The 18,619-nt window shown below is 46.0% G+C and overlaps 2 protein-coding genes across 12 annotated transcripts in view; both read right to left on the bottom strand.

Moving 5' to 3' along the window:
- Positions 1-515: 515 nt before the first annotated feature.
- On the bottom strand, positions 516-6,781 carry LOC116723031 (uncharacterized). Of its 6 annotated transcripts, XM_032567550.1 has the most exons (10): positions 6,287-6,756; positions 4,605-4,778; positions 3,888-4,045; positions 3,530-3,728; positions 3,209-3,305; positions 1,607-1,778; positions 1,487-1,536; positions 1,294-1,399; positions 774-871; positions 564-696 (listed from the first exon to the last, which is right to left on the bottom strand). In XM_032567550.1, exons 1-10 carry the CDS (start codon positions 6,535-6,537, stop codon positions 652-654), a joined length of 1,350 nt encoding a protein of 449 aa, XP_032423441.1. In that variant the 5' UTR covers positions 6,538-6,756; the 3' UTR covers positions 564-651. The 6 variants fall into 6 exon arrangements, 3 of the variants coding, with proteins under 3 accessions (XP_032423454.1, XP_032423441.1, XP_032423460.1); XM_032567563.1 differs by lacking the exon at positions 1,294-1,399 and having other exon boundaries at positions 516-696; positions 6,287-6,770; XR_004339894.1 differs by lacking the exon at positions 1,294-1,399 and having other exon boundaries at positions 685-696; positions 3,171-3,305; positions 6,287-6,781.
- A 718-nt stretch (positions 6,782-7,499) lies between these two features.
- mecp2 (methyl CpG binding protein 2) overlaps positions 7,500-18,619 on the bottom strand; it is an 11,401-nt gene continuing 281 nt past the window's right edge. Inside the window, exons 1-7 of one of the 6 annotated variants that reach the window (XM_032566998.1) lie at positions 16,908-16,998; positions 14,685-14,874; positions 14,415-14,605; positions 14,124-14,317; positions 13,889-14,016; positions 12,286-13,730; positions 7,500-12,249 (exon numbers count right to left, since the gene is read on the bottom strand). In XM_032566998.1, coding sequence (XP_032422889.1) covers positions 10,554-12,249; positions 12,286-13,730; positions 13,889-14,016; positions 14,124-14,317; positions 14,415-14,512 — 3,561 coding nt within the window. In that variant the 5' untranslated portion in view covers positions 14,513-14,605; positions 14,685-14,874; positions 16,908-16,998 and the 3' untranslated portion in view covers positions 7,500-10,553. Of the gene's footprint in view, positions 13,731-13,888; positions 14,017-14,123; positions 14,318-14,414; positions 14,606-14,684; positions 14,875-16,907; positions 16,999-17,037; positions 17,162-17,925; positions 18,072-18,619 lie in introns of those variants that run through there. The other 5 variants (XM_032567007.1, XM_032567025.1, XM_032566976.1 and 2 more) reach the window with 5 other exon arrangements.

Here is an 18,619-nt window from a genome sequence, read left to right as displayed (position 1 = left end):
CCATTTAATTAGCTTTACTTCTTTAAAAAAATGAACAAATATGATGTTTTATAAGATAATCTATCTTTTATGCATCCAGTAATGCCGAAATTAATAATAAATAAAGACTTTGTGCTATTCTGATTTAGTAATGTAATTATATTAGTTGTTACCACCCCACGCCACTAGAGGCAGTATCAGGCCCAAAAAGATGCAACTAAGGAGCAGATTTAGAAGTTCACAGAAAGCTACAGAATCTGTTAAAAACTGTGAGCTGCACTGAAGTAAATAAAGAGAAGTTCAAATATATACTGAGTGAAAATCCTTCCTAAAGGTGAAAATATATCACAGAACTCAAAAGAAAATAAAAACGGCAGACCGCGGATAATATAGGAAATAGCGCCCCCTTCACTACCGGAGTGCAATGGTCCCATTTCCAAATAAGGTCTGAGACTGACAGTGGTCCATCCCGCCCTTCCTGTTTGCTGCAGTGAGGTTCTTCTCGCTCAGAGGGACCGGACCAGAACCACCTGACTGTTGTTCCGCTGTTGTCCTGCAGGGGGCATCATCATCACATGAGACTATTTATTAAAAACATTTTTATTAATCTTTATAAAAATGAGAAAATCATTTCCATCTGCAGATCGCTGATGACATCACTGATGACGTCACTCAGAGGACGTCTGACCGGCGGCGGCTCCTCAGGCTGTAGCGGGGCTGCGGGGGGCAGAGGGGCGTTAATAACCAGAACGAAGAACCGGGTTCCTGACAGGAACCTCCACAAACAGACACACCTTCCTGTCCTCCACCTGGACGCTGTGCACCAGGGGGGGCGGAGTCTGGACTGATGCATGATGGGAAGAGGAGCGGCAGAGGAGATGGGCGCTCTGACCTGAAGGAGAACCAGGGAGGTCAGAGGTCATCAGGTGAGATAGGCGGCATCACGGTAAAACCTCCATTAGTAATTATATTTATCTATTCAACAAAACATTTATTCTTATCCCATAAAATAAAAACCAAAGTTTAACATTTTAAAGTACAAACTGCAGAGAATAAAAATAATGTGAAATAAAATCCCTAAACATGGAGGACGAGACGGAGCTGATCTCAGTTTAGAAAATGATTTGTCCAAAACTCAGAACAGAACCAGAACCTGGATGCTTCTAGTTCCAGTACCTGCTGGCTTTACTGGTTTAACTGGTTTTAATGACTTAAAGGTTAAAAACTTCTGAGCTCTGGTTTTTCCACAGCAAACCTCCAGGTGTCGCCAGAGAGGCCCGAAGCTTTAGCTCCGCCCCTCTAGAGTCAGCTGACCTGAAGGTGCCATGTGGGAGGAGCCTGCAGCCAGTGATGACATCATACTGAACCCTTCTTCCTCCTCTTCCTCTCTGCTCCACAGCCTTTCTGCTCTTGCTGTCCTCTGGAAATCAACCAGCAGGTGGAGCTGTTTAGGAATGAACCAACGGGTGATCCAGGTGTGTTCAGGTGCGACCCCTGTTGGCCTCACCTTCAACTGCAGCAGACGGTCCTCCAACTTCTTCTCCTGTGTAAACCTCTCTGTAAACGACAAGCAGCTCCTTTAAGCCCCGCCCTGATGCACCAGACCAGGTCTTACCTGGACACTCACCTGCACGCCGCAGCGCCTCCTGCAGGCTGCTCTGCGTCTCTCTGAGCTGCTGCAGCACTTCCAGGCTCTGCTGCACCGGGTCTCTGTAGCGAACACACACCAGCAGCAGAACACACAGGGCAACGCACACCGAGAGGCGCCGCAGCGCAGCAACGTACCCTGAGACCAGCTCCTGCACACAACAGCTCTGATTTATTCACAAAACACGCAATGTTACGACTTTATTTACGAAACACGCGATGTTACGACTTTATTTACGAAACACGCGATGTTACGACTTTATTCACGAAACACGCAATGTTACGACTTTATTCACGAAACACGCAATGTTACAACTTTATTTACGAAACACGCAATGTTACAACTTTATTTACGAAACACGCAATGTTACAACTTTATTTACGAAACACGCAATGTTACGACTTTATTTACGAAACACGCAATGTTACGACTTTATTTACGAAACACGCAATGTTACGACTTTATTCACGAAACACGCAAAGTTACGACTTTATTCACGAGACACGCAATGTTACGACTTTATTCACGAAACACGCAATGTTACGACATTATTCACGAAACACGCAATGTTACGACATTATTCACGAAACACGCAATGTTACGACATTATTCACGAAACACGCAATGTTACGACATTATTCACGAGACACGCAATGTTACGACTTTATTCACGAAACACGCAATGTTACGACATTATTCACGAGACACGCAATGTTACGACTTTATTCACAAAACACGCAATGTTACAACTTTATTTACGAAACACGCGATGTTACGACTTTATTTACGAAACACGCGATGTTACGACTTTATTTACGAGACACGCAATGTTACGACTTTATTCACAAAACACGCAATGTTACGACATTATTCACGAGACACGCAATGTTACGACTTTATTCACGAAACACGCAATGTTACGACTTTATTTACGAAACACGCAATGTTACGACTATTTACGAAACACGCAATGTTACGACTTTATTTACGAAACACGCAATGTTACGACTTTATTCACGAAACACGCAATGTTACGACATTATTCACGAGACACGCAGTGTTACGACTTTATTCACGAAACAGGCAATGTTACGACTTTATTTACGAAACACGCAATGTTACGACTTTATTCACGAAACAGGCAATGTTACGACTTTATTCACGAAACACGCAATGTTGCGACTTTATTTACGAAACACGCGATGTTACGACTCTATTTACGAAACACGCAATGTTACGACTTTATTTACGAAACACGCAATGTTACGACTTTATTCACGAAACACGCAATGTTACGACTTTATTTACGAAACACGCAATGTTACGACTTTATTTACGAAACACGCGATGTTACGACTTTATTCACATCGGTGGCTTCTTGGTGATTAATTTATTTATTGCTTCTGGTTTTCATTTTTCCAGAGAACCCTGAACACATCGTCTCATGTTCTGATTAAACCGGGTCAGTTCCTGTTTTTGTCGGTCAATCTGCAGTTTCAGATCGCTGGACAAAACAACCAATTATTTCCCAAAAGAGCCCCACCCCCCACATAAGTCCCGCCCCCAGGTGAGTCTACCAACCACATGAAGGTGTTCTGGTTGGTCGGAGCTCAGCACATGCTGGTAGATCTTCTTCTCCAAGTAGAAGTTGACGCAGACCAAGGCCAGCAGCAGCAGCCTGGACCCGGGAGGAGAGTGTGGGGAAGCAGAGGTCACTCAGAGGTCACCTGTCTGATGTTCTGGTTTTGAAGGTTCTACAGAATTCTCTGGATCTTGAATCCAAGCTGCAGCTTTACTAGTAAACGGTGCATCTGCTCCCCCTGCTGGTGGAAGCTGGAACTGCCTCTGTAGAAGCAAACATGCAGGAGCAGGTAACAGGTAAAGGAAAGGGGGCGGAGCTACCTGGCCCTGGAGGAGCATGGGGTGGAAGTGATGAGGTAGACGGTGCAGAGCGCGGCGGCGTTGTAGCAGCAGGAAGTCAGGCTGTGAGCCTCCATCAGCAGGAAGCTCTGCAGGAAGGAGAGCCGCTGGAAGAGCTGCGACAGCGCCACCTGCTGCTGCCTGGAGGCGCTGCTGAGGTCAGAGAAGACCGCCTGCACACCTGAAGGGGTGGGAGAGGGAGCAGGGCACAGCTGAGACAGGAGAGGACAATCAGCAAACCGAGATGCATCAGAACGATTCCTAAACTGACTGAATGATCTCTGAACAAAACGAGATCTTTACCCTGAGTTTAGTCTGGCAGGCTCTGTGTGCGTTTTACCCTGACTCGAGTCTCTTAGGGTGGCTCGTAGCTCCTCTCCATTGGACAGGATTTCTTTCTGTGCCTGTAAGGCGACGCTCTGGGCTTCCATCAGCTCGTTGGCCATCTGTCTGGTGGACTGAAGCTGCTCAGCAACACCTGCTGAGGCCTCCGTAAGCCTAAACACAAATTAATGTAGCAGATTAGCGGCATGTTGACTTAGCATAATGCTAACAGTTTGGGAGCAGGTCAGAGGTCAGCAGAAACAAACAGAGCTAAATGAGCCTGAATGTTAGAGTTAATGTCTGCAGCAGGCCAGCGTCAGCTACTGTTGGGACGTAAATATTTCATATAAATAATAATTTATTATCTGAACAGAGATGATTCAGAGGAAACCAGACAATAACTATTATTCATAAATCAAAATTTAAATAGTTCTGTATTTTAAGCTTAGAAACAACATGTGATCATTATTTACTTATTTTTATTTTGGTCTGTAAAACTGGCAGAAGCAGAAAACTCGTTTTAAAATGATGGTGAACATTTTTGGCTTTTTTTAAAACTATGTTTAAAAGAAAAACTGTATTTTTTCATGATGCATATATTAATTTTGTCTTATAAACAGACACAAATAAAAGTGAGTAAAATTAAGCCAAATCCCGTAAAAACCTAAAGGGTTAAGAAAAGCTCCTGGTTGGTCCTTTAGGACGCAGCGCAGGGCGTACTGCGGCCGCTCACCTGTACATGGTGCTTTCTGCGCGGCTCTGCCAGGCCTCCGACTGCAGGAAGTGGCAGATGGAGTGGGTGTGGGTGAAGAACTCAGTGTAGGTGTTGAAGGCCACAGGATCCATCCCAGCAGTACACCTGCTGACCTCTGACCCCTCAGGGCAGGATGGGAAATCCCTGCCTGAGCTGAAGAGAAACGGGTTAAAAGGCAGATCTGTAGTAAACAAAAACGGCCACAAGGTGGCAGCACTCACTGAAAACTAATCAGCTCAGTTTAAGCTAAATAAATAAATAAATAGCATTAACATCAAGAAAGAAAAAAAAATAAAAGCCCAACAGGAAGTCATAATTAGGAGTTTCTAAAGTCATAATTACAAGAATAAAAGCCATAATTATGAGACAGAAAGTTTCTCATAACTATGACTTTATAACTCATAATTGTGACTTCCTGCCGGGCTTTTCTTTTTCCTTTCATGGTGGAAACGGGCTTTCATAAAAACTTCAGGATGAAATGTAGAACCTTTAGAAAACGGAACACTGTGGTTTCCAAAGTGTGGTGTGGGGGCCGGCTGTGGCCCTCAGAATGATTCTGTGTGGCCATTGACTGCAGATCAACACCGGTACCAACTGGACCCATGAGCAAAGGAGATGGAGAGTTTTATTACCAAACTAAAATCATCTTAAGAAGGAAAACGTTCCTGATATCATTTTAGGTTTTAATTTCAGGGTAAAAAGGAGCAGAGATCAGAAAACGACCCAAATTCTGGTTCTGGTTCAGACCTACTGCAGGTGTAACAACTTTAGAAACTGTGCTTTTATTTTTTATTATTATAATGTTTGACATTTCACTAAATTCTGATTAACACTGAAGAATCCTATTTCTTTGTTATATTTTAAGAATTTTATTATTTTACTTATTTTGATAAGCACTAGTACCTGTACTGTCACTTTAAGAGAGCGTCTTATGACATCATCACTGGCGCTAGGCTGCCTGAGAAGAGGTAGGAAATGTTCTTTGCTTTGGTTATTCTCGCGTTTTATGAAATATATAAAATAATTGTCAGTACCTGCAGCTGTGAGTTTGAATCCATACAGAGAAATTTTCTTTTTGACAAGTTTAGAACATTTTTCTTAAAAGTTGAAGCAGATCTTGTTGTTAGTTTCTCCATGTGTTTATCTGCTGGGGGAAATCCGACTGCTGAATGGAAGAGCTGCATGTTAAAAGCATTTTTATTTCTATCTGTGCAGGAAACTCGGCGACACCAGAACCGCTTCGGTCCGGTTTCACTGAACTGCAAATGTTTCCTTCATTTCACTCAGATCTTCAATTTTTATATTTTAGTTGAGCATTAAAAAAACCCTACAAATTATTTTACCTAAAAAAAGAAAAAAAATAATTTCATCTTCGGACAGAACCGCTGTAGGTAAGTCCAGAACTATAGTGACGTCATAGATTAGTGACCTTCACCTGACGACGTCGTCACAGCCCACCTGCGGAAGGAAGAGCCACGTTTTAACATCAGGACCGCCTAGTTCTGATCAGAAGTGACTGGACTGAGCAGAGTCCAACAGAACCGGACTCTGGGTCTGCTTCTGCTGCTGCAGCGCAGTGAACAGAACCACCGGATTCTGTTCTGGTTCTGAAGAACCCAAAGTGGCAGGTTCTCCCACCCCGGTTCCGACCAGCTGCTTACCTGCTCAGGTGACAGTGGGTGAAGCGCAGCGCCAGGCGGCTCTGACTCTCTGACGTCATGTCCCTGCAGGTGTCCAGGTGTTCCAGCGCGCGCGCCCAACACCCGCCATACCGCGGCTGGGCGGCGAGGCTCTGGACCCGCCGCAGCTCCATCCTGCCGCGCTCAGGGTCCAGACCCGAACCGGAACCGGCAGCGGGTCCAAGAATCAGGGATCCGCACAGCAGCAGCAGCGACGCGGCCACATCCTCCATCCTCACCTGCCTTCAGCTCAGCCAATCAGAGAGCCGCGTTTTCACGAGCGGGCCGCGACCTTTAGAGGCTCATTAACGGCTCCGTCAACAGGTGCTGAGCGGAACCACGTGACCTGACCGGAAAGGAGCTCGTCTTTGATTGGAGGAATAATGAAACAGGAAGTTGGAGATCAAACCGAAAAATAAAAAAATGAAATGCGATTCATGGAGCATCGGATCTGAGATTATGTGATTTGTAATTATTAATATTTTCACATTCCTCCCAGGTGAGGTGGCGCAGTGGCAGCCATTTTTTATTCATTAATCCTACATATTAATAACTACATCCTGTTCCGAGCTGTTTCTAAAATCGTCCATTCGGCCTTTAGACCATCTCAGGGTTTCTGTCTGATTCAGTTGAATCTGATGAGACTCAACTGGACCAGAGAATTCAGTCCGACCCAATCTGGTCGTGGTTCTTTTTGATCAATATTTTTAATGAACTTGATTCTTGTTGTTCATTATCTTTCAGCTTGATGGAGTCATAATAGCGTCATCATTTAATAACCTCTGGGTTTATTTTGACTCCAAACCTGAGAGAATTTTATGACGTCAGATCTTTGCTTTAAAACCTTTTCATTTCTTATTTAGTTTCTCAGCACCACCAGCAGGGGGCAGTGATTTAATGTCCAGCTCTTGTTCTCTCTTTGGTCTTTAAAAGCAACCCAGTTTCCGTTTAGCTGCTACGAACTTTTTATCTGACATGGAAAAAAACTGCAGAACTTTTCATTGAGGTTCCACAGTAAGAAGCAGATAGCCTCCATCATTCTAATAAAATAATTATAAAATCATAATAATACCTCCATCCTGCTGATATTGCCTAAATGTGATTAATACTTAAAGCCTGAAAGATGCAGTGGGATGAAGCTCATCTGGATCAGACCGGTGAGGAAGGCGAGTCAAACACGGAGACCACAGACACGTCAGGGACAACAAATGGTTTTAGTTAGAAACAAAAATAAGAAAACAGGTAAAAACTAGTTTCTTCTACAGCGACGGTGTTTTCTGGAGCTTCACTGAATTCCAACCAGAGTAAAAGCAGAATATTCATCCTCAATATTAGCAACTATGAAGTCACCACACACATTACTACTAAGGTCTAGAAACACAACATGGCTCGGCTGACATGGTGGCTTCTGGCAAGACACACAATATTATTATTATTATTATTAATATAGGCACTAAACTCTGGAACATGCAATATGGTGGCTGGTTACTGTAGATTGTGCTGGGTCCAGTCAGTGGAGTGGGTCCAATCAGAGAGGAACGTTTCTGCGGTGGCGAGCAGCTGGCAGAGGCCGGGCTACTAAAGGGGCTCACAGCGAGCCGGGTCACTGGATCCAGAACCAAGAGAGACTGGGAGGTTCAGGTCAGAGAGTCACAGAACCCTAACAGGAAGCTCCAGCAGGTCACAGGTCATCTGTTGACTTCCTGAAAACGTGTTGGTTTCTGCGTGATGATTCTACAGAATAATCCCTCAGAGACGCCGAAGGCCCACAAACTTCATCCAAGAGCCAAAGTCAGCGCTCACTGATGGAGACGCCTGACCAAAGATGTTTATTCAGACAGAAATATTGATATTTTACTTGAACTAGTCCACTGCCACTGTCCAGTTTACATATCTACATGATTACTTTTGAGGAAAGTCTATGTGACGCGATGGGGAATTACATCATGCAAATTGGAAATGTTGCAACAAAGAAGAAGAAAAACAAATTATCCCTGAATCATTCAGGCCATAGCAGGACCGCTCAGGTCCAGTCGTCCAGAGCCGGCCTGCAGCTTTCAGACGCTTCCCTGCTCCAGCACACCTGAACCAATGACTGGCTGGTTCCCAGGCCTGTTCAGAGCCGACTCCGGTCTGTTGGAGTGACGATGTATCTACAAGTTGCAGGACGGTAGCTCTGGAGGACGGGACTCGAGCATCCGAGTTACTCAAAGCGTTATTTCGTCAGATGTTGACACTACGCATGGCGCGAATGAGCAGGAAGTAGAGGTTATAAACTAGCATGGACCGCACATCTCAGAAAAAAAATAGTCCTCCACTTTGTGCTGGAGGCCTGGACTTTTGAATTTCTCCAGGTTTCGTACCTCTGGTAAAACACAAACCGAACTGTGGATAGGAAAGTTTGTTGCTTCCATCTCTCCTTTAGCGCATTAACTCTTTTTCGGAAGAGCCAAAAATCACCTGACGCGAGCGTAAAAAGTTGTTTGGGAAATTGAGGAAGTTATTTTGAATTTTAGCATTTCCATCAACCTTTTCTAATGCGACACTTCAAAACGGACATGAAAAAACATTGATGGAAACAGAGAGTGGCGTCTCACGATGTCTGTTTTCAGACTGGAGGTGTTAGACGTTCCTGGTGAACTTGGTGCAGTCGGAGTAACAGCAATACAGATGATTGAACTGAAGGTGTTGCTGGGTGTCCTTAGTGGTGAGATTGGGCTGTTGGTCAGACACTAAACGACCACAGAGCAAGAACTAGCCAAACATTTCCTTCTGATACCATCTACGGGTTTGTTAAGAACGCCTGAAACACCATGTGGATTCGGAAGTAAAGGTGCCAAGGAATCTCAGCGTAGTGAGTGCCTGAGTCATCAGCAACAAGAACTGATCGAACCATTTCAAGACTGCAGCTCAGAAAGCATCCCGATACCTCCTAACTGTGACTCTCAGATCTGAAGGGAAAAGCCCACAGTCCCGTCCTCTCTGCACAGCCGGATCCATCGGAATCACCTTTCCTGGTTAGAGCTGGACCGTGAAGCTGAGCCAGGTTGGCCTCTGCGAACGCGGAGCCCGGTTGAAGGCCTGCAGGGTCTCTGAGCGACATGCAGGGGGTTGATTGTATGAAGTTGAGATGTGCAAACTGTTCCAGACATCTGACGTAAAGACACATTTAGAATGGGTCCTTTCCCACACATTCATTATCAAAAGAACTCAAATAAAGCTACTGTAGGCATGGGTTTGGTTTGATATCAAAAGTGCTCACGGTAGAAACAAAATTTGAGAGAAACATACAAGTCCATGAAGACCAGTTTAGGAAAAATCCTGGAAGAACTGGCTGAACTGGAAATGTTGAAACACCAATGAGCAGCTTTTCTTATCGGCCGGATTCATCAGATCCTAAATCAGCTGAGAGGAACCATGAACTCCTCAAGCTGTTGAAATCCTTCTGAATCAGGCCGTCGGGGTTCCAGCTGGTTCCAGATTCATGACGCGTCTGAGGAAATCTGGAAGAGGACTGAGAACTTTAACACTTTTGATCTCAGGCAAAATGGAGAGAGGCAAGAATAAGCGCAAGAACTGAGAACACTAAAAGAAAGCCTCTGCTTTTTAGGGTTTCATGGAAAACTTTGAAAAATAAAGATGAGAAATTTTTAAGAAACCAATTTAAGGTGCAAACCGCCGCGGCGCATTGCCTCGTAGACTTTCAGTCAAGGACTGGTTTGAGGAAAGGACTGTCAGTCACCGTGGGCCATGTTAGAGTCAGGGCTGTTGGTAATATTACTTCTTAAAGCTGTATAACAAAGACAAAACAACCAACTACTAAATAAAAAACAGGTTATATTCCGGAAGCAACATTTTATCAGAGTAATGTGTTGTTAAGCGACGGTTTTTAGTTCCAAACTACTCTCCACCTCCGTATGGAGACTAACAGGATGCAACAGCTGCCTTTAGATTATATACACACACACACTTTTTCTTATTTTTCCTTTTCATTTGTTTTCTTCTAGAAAAAGACTCTATTCGTTCCCCTCTCGATCTGTCCTTCAGCGCCAACTGGCTGTACCTCCTACAACTTCACAAAGTCTCCAGACAGAATCCAACAGTAGAAACTGTGACGGTTCTTCCAGCTTCTGTTTGAAAACAGAGTGAGGTCCAAACATCTCCATGAACAGCGCGGCCATACTCCTCCGTCTGGGGTCGACTCGTCTATAAGGTCACCAGTCAGCTTGCCTTCCACCTGACCAACCAATCAGCTGACTCTTTCACTGACAGCAGTTCGCGACTCCACGGTTTCCTCACAGCTGGGACGGGGAACAGTGGACTGTGGGACAATGTCTCTGAGCTCCTTGCTGTCACCTGCTGCCTCTGGCTCCACCCTCAGTCGAGCCCTACCGTCTGCTCCAGGCACAAGACTGGACCCTGCTACTCCAGGAGGCCCAGGTGGCACAGAGCTGGAAGGTCTTGATGTGCTGTTTGACCCTCTTTCACCTCCTAAAACTTCTCTGGTATCTGATGCTGAGAGCAGCTCTCCTCTTCCCTCCATCCTGATGCCCTCCATGCTGGCGTCTCTTCTTGGGAACTGGCTCTCCAGGGCAGGCCGTGTGGTGCTCAGGTCCTGTGGCTGTTCACTCTGGTTCTGCTGAGCAGGGACGGAAATGGGATGGGCGTGGCTGGATGATGATGGTCTGTGAGAAACAAGGTTCTGCGCATGTAGCCTTGTGTGTTGAGAGAGGGACTGGGGATGCAACTGGGTTTGAAAGCTTTGAAAGTGTGGATGTGTTTGGGATTGGGGAATGGGTGGCCTAGGCTGGGTGGGACATTGACTGGGTGGAGCTCCATGAGGATTTGGGACATGGTGTTGCAAGGTCTGTCTCATACGAGTCTGAGGCAAAACCTGAAGGCCAGATTGCAAGTGAGGATGAGGTTGAGCTGGAACCCTTGTCTGCAGTTGGCTTTGATTTTGTGTTGGTGTCCTAGTCTGTGGTTGACTCTGGACTTGTGTTGGTGTCCTAGTCTGTGGTTGACTCTGGACTTGTGTTGGTGTTCTAGTCTGTGGTTGACTCTGGACTTGTGTTGGTGTCCTAGTCTGTGGTTGACTCTGGACTTGTGTTGGTGTCCTAGTCTGGGGTTGACTCTGGACTTGTGTTGGTGTCCTAGTCTGTGGTTGACTCTGGACTTGTGTTGGTGTCCTAGTCTGGGGTTGACTCTGGACTTGTGTTGGTGTTCTAGTCTGTGGTTGACTCTGGACTTGTGTTGGTGTTCTAGTCTGTGGTTGACTCTGGACTTGTGTTGGTGTCCTAGTCTGTGGTTGACTCTGGACTTGTGTTGGTGTCCTAGTCTGTGGTTGACTCTGGACTTGTGTTGGTGTCCTAGTCTGTGGTTGACTCTGGACTTGTGTTGGTGTTCTAGTCTGTGGTTGACTCTGGACTTGTGTTGGTGTTCTAGTCTGTGGTTGACTCTGGACTTGTGTTGGTGTCCTAGTCTGTGGTTGACTCTGGACTTGTGTTGGTGTCCTAGTCTGGGGTTGACTCTGGACTTGTGTTGGTGTTCTAGTCTGTGGTTGACTCTGGACTTGTGTTGGTGTTCTAGTCTGGGGTTGACTCTGGACTTGTGTTGGTGTCCTAGTCTGGGGTTGACTCTGGACTTGTGTTGGTGTCCTAGTCTGTGGTTGACTCTGGACTTGTGTTGGTGTTCTAGTCTGTGGTTGACTCTGGACTTGTGTTGGTGTCCTAGTCTGTGGTTGACTCTGGACTTGTGTTGGTGTTCTAGTCTGTGGTTGACTCTGGACTTGTGTTGGTGTCCTAGTCTGTGGTTGACTCTGGACTTGTGTTGGTGTTCTAGTCTGGGGTTGACTCTGGACTTGTGTTGGTGTCCTAGTCTGTGGTTGACTCTGGACTTGTGTTGGTGTCCTAGTCTGGGGTTGACTCTGGACTTGTGTTGGTGTCCTAGTCTGACGTAAACTCTGAATTTGTGTCAGAGGCCTGGTCTGGGGTTGACTTTGAATCTGTGTAGGTAATCTGTCTTGGGATTGAGTCTGTGGTTGCATCTCAATTGTTGCCTGTGATTGGGACTGAAGTTTGGGTGGTGTCTTGGTTTGGGATTGTGACTGAGGTTGTGTTTGAATTCTTGGCTGGGGTCGGAGTTGGGGCTGAACTGAGGTCTGAGGGTGGGATTGTTTAATCTGGGATTGGATATGAGGCAAATGTCTAGGCTGGATCTGAGGCTGGAGTGCAGTGGAGGACTGGACCTGTGATTGTGAATGCCTTGTTTGAGATGGCTGAGCATGCAGAATAGGTGGGGACTTGGGTGGATCATGTAGAGTCTGATGGTGGCTTTGGTGCTGGGCTGTGGAGAGTGACTGGGCTGACTGGTTGGTAGACAATGGGTGACTAGGGGTTTGGATTTGGGGTTGTAGGGACTGTGCCTCAGGCAGTAAATGTCTGGTGGGGGATGACTGGGATACTTGCAGACTATGGGCTTGTGGTGGTAACGAGGTATGAGGACAGGAATGGGGCTGGTGGTGTGATGGAGAAACAGGTTGCAGAGATTCAGGAGGGGGCCGAGGCACAGACTTTTGGTGTGGTTTGGGGGGAACCTTTTTTTCAGGGGTTTGATGAGGCACAGTCTGGGGATCAGCTTCAGGCCTGGGTTGGCTAGGAGGTGATTCAGAAACTGTTAGAGGAGCCGGGTGATCTAATGGTGAGCCAGAGGACTGTTGGTAGCGATGATGGTGGTGGTGATGGTGGTGGTGATGATGGTGTTTATGAGGTTGTCGTTCCTTCCTTTTGTGGCTTTTTGAAGGGATGATGCTACTACTGCTGCTACTCCTTCCACCCCCTCCTTCATCTTCACCAACATCCTTTCCTTTGCTTCCTTCATCTCCAGATTCTCTTTTTTCCTTGTGCTTCTGGCACTTATGTGACTTGTGTCCATGGGAATGGCTCTCATCTGAAGCAGAGGGTTGCTTCTCTGACTGGCTTCCTACAGTGGATGTAGGCTTTGGGTCTGAGCTTGGACCTCCCTCCACCTTCCCTCCCTTTTCCTGTGCTGCACCGGTGCTTCCAGTCTCAGCAGGTGTAACCAGTGGAGCCTGAACACTCTCCATCTCTTCCACAGTTTCTCTTGTTTTGCGCTTTTTGATTGGCAGAGCTGTTTCCTGGACAACAGGTTTAGTGGAAGACTCCTTAGCCGCTCTCCTTTTGGCTTCAGCCACCATAATGGCAGCTGCAGTGTAGCTTCCAGCTGTTGAGCTACCAGAGGCTGTGGTTGAAGACGTGGATGCAGCAGTGACTGATGATGGTGCAGAGGTTGATCCTGGTTTCCTTCCTCGTTTTTTGGGAGCGGCCTTGGGTGGAGGTGGAAGGTCCTGTTCTGATTTTCTCTTTCTGCCTGGCCGGGACTTGGGCACTGCGGTAGGAGACACCACCTGCAGAGGAAAAACCAGATACTCAAAAGCATGAGTTTCAATATTGTTATGGTCACAGACACAGTTGCACAGAGTGAAGTTACAGCTCAACCTTTAAAGCCGTAAGTTTTATCTTCAATGTAAAAATGTCCAGGTGAGGGACTGAACAACCATCATACCTTTGATGTGGTTCCAGAGGAGGACTCTGCCTTGCCAAGAGGCATTTTAACCAGCAGCTTTCCTGGAGTTTTCTCAACCACTCGCTTCATGGCCACACCCTCAGTGGCCTGACGCATTTTTCCACTGCCTACACAAATACAAGAGATGAACACAGAAGAACTGCAGAACCACTTATGAAAAGCTGCCCTTGATTTAATGACTCATCTGCAACTTCTGCTATCCCGGCCTCTGTACCTTTGGGCCGCCCTCGGCCTCGTCCTGATGGTTTCACCACTTTTGGTTTTTTGGGAGGGCGCTTTTCACGACGGGATGGGCTTCCGCGCCCCGTGACAGTAAAATCAAAGTCATTGGGATCGGTCTGTTTGTCACCAATCTTCTCAAAGTAGGCAATGAGTTCCACCTTTGAACGAAATGCCTTTCCCTCCGAGCTTTACAGAACAAAAACAGCTGAATGTTAATGGCATTCATTTGAGATTGTATTCTTAAGCACCAAAGGGAACCATCATCATGTTGATCATGACTTACTTGATCAGGTAGACATCAAACTTCCCTGCAGATCGTCCAGACTTTCTCTGTTTCAGTTTGCGGGTCCAGCCTTCAGGCAGCGACGGGTCATCGTACATTGGCCCTCGGTCTCGAATGATGGAGCGGCGTTGCCTGGGAGAGCCTGCAGACTCGGACCCTTGGTCTGAGGGTCCCGCCACTGGCTCTACCACCTAAAGGGTGGAAAGACAAGTAAACATTTCTGCCCATCATTCTGGCTGTTACCTCTCCAGCTCTCCATGTGTTCTGTACCTGGCTCTGTGGCTCCGCCCCCACCGGTGGCTGTTCACTAACTGCTGACGGGGTGGTTGAGGCCGCGGACTCGGCCCCCTGGTCACCATGACGGCGCTCCCTGCGTGGCTTCTTTGTCTTACTGTGTGACCTGTCTCTCTGTCTGGTTGAGGGTTGGGGGTCTCCCTCTTCACCTTCTTGTCCCTCCTCCCTGGGAAAAATATGACCCTGTGTTAATGTTGCATCTCTCAATGACAGCAAACTGTCCAACAGCAAGTAGAGTGCAAAGTCCTTTACTAATTGCAGGACTTTTATTTTTGCGGGGCCACTTCCTGTGTTGCACAAACTCTGCTAGCTTATTTAAAGTCCCGCCTCCAGTGCGCAGTAAAAGATCCTCACCTGTTCCACTGTGATTCTTGCTGTTGGCGTCTTCCTCCAAAAATCTTTAAACCTATTGATTTGATTGCTGGGTGAGTTTGTTATTTGATAACAGTATTACTTTTTCATGTGGTACTTCTGCTCGATTTCTCATTGGAGCGTTGTTACTGGCGCTGTTTACCTGGACCGTCACCGGGATTCTGTTGGTGCTGATTGTGGCTCAGTACGGCCCACTCTCTTCTAAAAGGTAACTTGTTGCTGAATTTTGTGTTCTGACACCTTTACATTGATGCTGAGGCACTGAAGTTTAAGGTAAAATTGATCAGAACAGAATGTAGCTACACTTAAGTTGATATTGCGCAACATATTTATTTATTTATTTATTTATTTATTTTCCTTCCCTCACTCTGCTTGAGTATTTGATGATTAATTTATTTTATTTTTCTTAATTGATATTTTGGAAGTGCACTTTAACTTTAAATTGATTAGTTGAAATATGATAGTTTTTTTTAATTTAAATTATGGTTAATTAAACCTGATTGAAATGTTTGTTTAATTATTAGGAATCTAATTATTGCATTTGCATTTAGTATGCATAAACTAGATGTTTAAATTTAATAATTATTTCCTTTGTATTATATTTGTACATAATTGTTTTTGATAAACACTTAATGAGTTTTCTGACCTTTTAGGTCGGGTTTTTTTTCCACCTGTCGGATCAGATCCTCATCTGGACCGAAAGATGGCGAGCTAGGAATGGACTATGGACTTTATGATTTGGAAATCAATTTATTCTGAGTCAGTTCTCATGTGTCTCATTGTGTTGCTGTAATTGTATGATTTTTATTCAAATCACTTAATATATATTCACCAAAACTAAAAGCACTGCCTCCTGTTTTTTTCACACCTCAGGCTCCTTAAAGGGCCACTCTTCTGATGCTGCTTATGTAGCCGCAGTTAGCTGCCTAGCCCATAACTGTTACACAAGTCTTCATGTAGCACTGAGTTTTACCAGCTAGCGCTAACTGAAAGTGTTTGCTGACGGTTTTACATGGGAGTTCTGTCCGATACGTTACATGACTATGACGACGGTCCTGCCTAGCAGTGTTACCAGTGTTAGTTTCTCTACTTCTCTTCTGCTGGGTTTAGATAGAAAACGTTAGAACCAATTTGAATAATGAGCTGAATTTGATGTTCTACTATTGTATGTAGCAGGGATGCTTTGTCGCTAGGCAACATTTGGTTTAAATCTGGGATATAAAAACAAACTGAAGCGAGTGGATAGAAACCTCTGAATGTTAAGAAAAACTGATTTCTCTCATTATTCTGACATCAAATAGAAATATTGTTTTTAATCCTGACAGGAAGGATCATCTGATCGGTGATCGGCTGGTTGAGTCTTCCTGTTTATAAACAGCCATCATCAGCTTCTGTCTGACTTTAATTATTGATCAGATAAACAACAGAGACAGATGCAGTGAACAGTTTTACATCGCGATTGCTTTGTGTTAAAGTTCTACAGATCTGTTCCTTCAGAATGCGCCGGTCGGACCGGGAGGAGAGCCGGACCGGTCCGGTTCTGCTCCAACTATGCAAATAATGAAGGAAAACGAGACGATAAATAAAACACACTTTGTCATCAGAGGCATGCGGCTGGAAGCTTCCTCTCATCTTGAGGAAGGTTTTATCCTTCAGAGATCAAGTGATCAGAACCAGAACCAGATCTAGAACCGGGTTCTAAAGGCGATCAACTGTTTTAAAGGGAGTTTGACAGTTTTACAATAAAAGTCTGACGGCTTTAAACAGAGCAGAATAATAATAATGTGAATAAAAATGGTTTCTGAATCATTTATTGAGGGTCCAAACCTGGTTCTGTGTGGAAAGTAATCACACCCTGACCCAGATTCCCACGGCTGAGTCTCAGAACTTTGACCCGCTTTGCTTTGGATGTCATGCAGGTCCAGAAGCAGTGCAGCAGCCCACAGCATCACACTACCTCTGCCGTGTTTGATGTTCTGGTTGTTTTCCTCCAGACGAAACCGGACCAACATCCGGTCCGCCTCGGCCCACAGAACATTTTCCCACACGCCTCCTGACCTCTGACCTCAGGTGAGGCCGTGAGGCCTGCAGAGCTTCAGATGTGGTTCTGGTTCTGGTGTGTCACCCTGCTGGAACATTCTGCTTCAGGCGCGGGTCATGGTTCTGACTCGGTTCTGTTGTTCTTAGAAAGCTTTAACCAGCAGAATGAGCTGGACCGGGCCGCTTCAGAACCGGGATGTTTGTGATTGGACTGAACGTGCCAGGTTCGGTTCTGACCCGGTTCTGTCTGACTGATCTGAACTCGGCTTGTTGTTTGCCGCTGTAGGTTGAAACAGGAAGTGAGCAGCTCACACATTGAAACCACAGACGGGCACGCGCGCTCGTGTCCGCGCACGCTCCTGCTCAGCGGCACTCCGGCAGCGGCTGCAGCTATCTGCCTGCTAGCGCTGAGGAACCGGGGGCGTGGGGTAGTTAACCCGGGTTATTGTGGAGCGCGTGCAATGTGCGCGTGCTCGCCAGCAGCTAGCCCGTTAGCTGTGACGGAGCGGCAGCCCCGCAGCCGCCGCGCTCCTCCCGGCTCGCCACCGCCGGTCGGCCCGGCCTGCGCGGCTCCTCCCCGGGCAGCGCGGAGCCCGCCGCGGGCCTACGGAGCTCCGGCAGCGGGGCTCCGAGGAGCCTCGCTCCGGGCTCACTGTGTGACGTTATTGCCGCTAACCCCGCTCCGCGGAGACGGCCCGGGGTGAAAATCTGCGCACTTTGCGTCATAAAGCTGTGCGGAGGAAACAGCGGCGCTAAACTGAACGGGAAGCCGCAGGAAGAGAGGATGGAAGAGGAAAACACTTACAGTCTGTCCGCTCCGCGCTCCGCGGCGGCCATTTTTATTTAAATAAATAAATTTATATTAAAAAACTCCAAACATCTCCGCTGTCCTCCGTCAGCAGCGAAACACCGCGAGATCCCAGCCCACAGCAGCCTAGACAATCAACCAGGGGCGGCGTAATTCCGCGAGATCTTAACCTGGTGACGTCAGGCTGAGGCTTTCAGGGACCTCTCGGAAAATCTTCCGCCGCTTCCTTCAAAAGTTTGAACGGAGGGTCTTTTCTTTCTCCCCCCGCCTCTCCATCAGCAGATCCTACTCCATCACCTACACCTCGGCTGAACTACTTAACTAAATATTTCTGATCACTCAAATATGACTCTAATACAATAGGAGAAATCGCCATGATCTATCGAAACATTGCTGAGTTTCGGTAGAAGTCCTTGCTGTTTTAAGCCCGTGCCGTATTTGTTTCCCCCCAACCACCTTCTTTATGCACAAAAACTATTCATTTCATGATATTTTCTGAAAACTGTCAAATTGACTTCCCTGACTTGCTTATTATTATTACTATTGAAACGTTATTTGCAGACTATACGTTCATTGTTGCACTAATGAAAACCAAAACATCAAAACCATAAATAAGATAATAAAAACATTTTTAATCTAACAAAATAAAAGTAAACAAAAAATAATTACATAAAACAATGAAAAATATTAT

This window comes from Xiphophorus hellerii, chromosome 1 (genome assembly GCF_003331165.1).
Source record: "Xiphophorus hellerii strain 12219 chromosome 1, Xiphophorus_hellerii-4.1, whole genome shotgun sequence".
NCBI lineage: Eukaryota > Metazoa > Chordata > Actinopteri > Cyprinodontiformes > Poeciliidae > Xiphophorus > Xiphophorus hellerii.
This window is presented reverse-complemented; position numbering and strand designations above follow the sequence as displayed.

Coding starts and splice junctions, on each gene's coding strand:
- LOC116723031 (XM_032567550.1), bottom strand. CDS start 6,537: ATGGAGGATGTGGCCGCGTCGCTGCTGCTGCTGTGCGGATCCCTGATT. Junction 3,729..3,887: donor CCTAAGAGACTCGAGTCAGG/GTAAAACGCACA, acceptor CCACCCCTTCAG/GTGTGCAGGCGGTCTTCTCT. Junction 3,306..3,529: donor CCATGCTCCTCCAGGGCCAG/GTAGCTCCGCCC, acceptor TCCCGGGTCCAG/GCTGCTGCTGCTGGCCTTGG.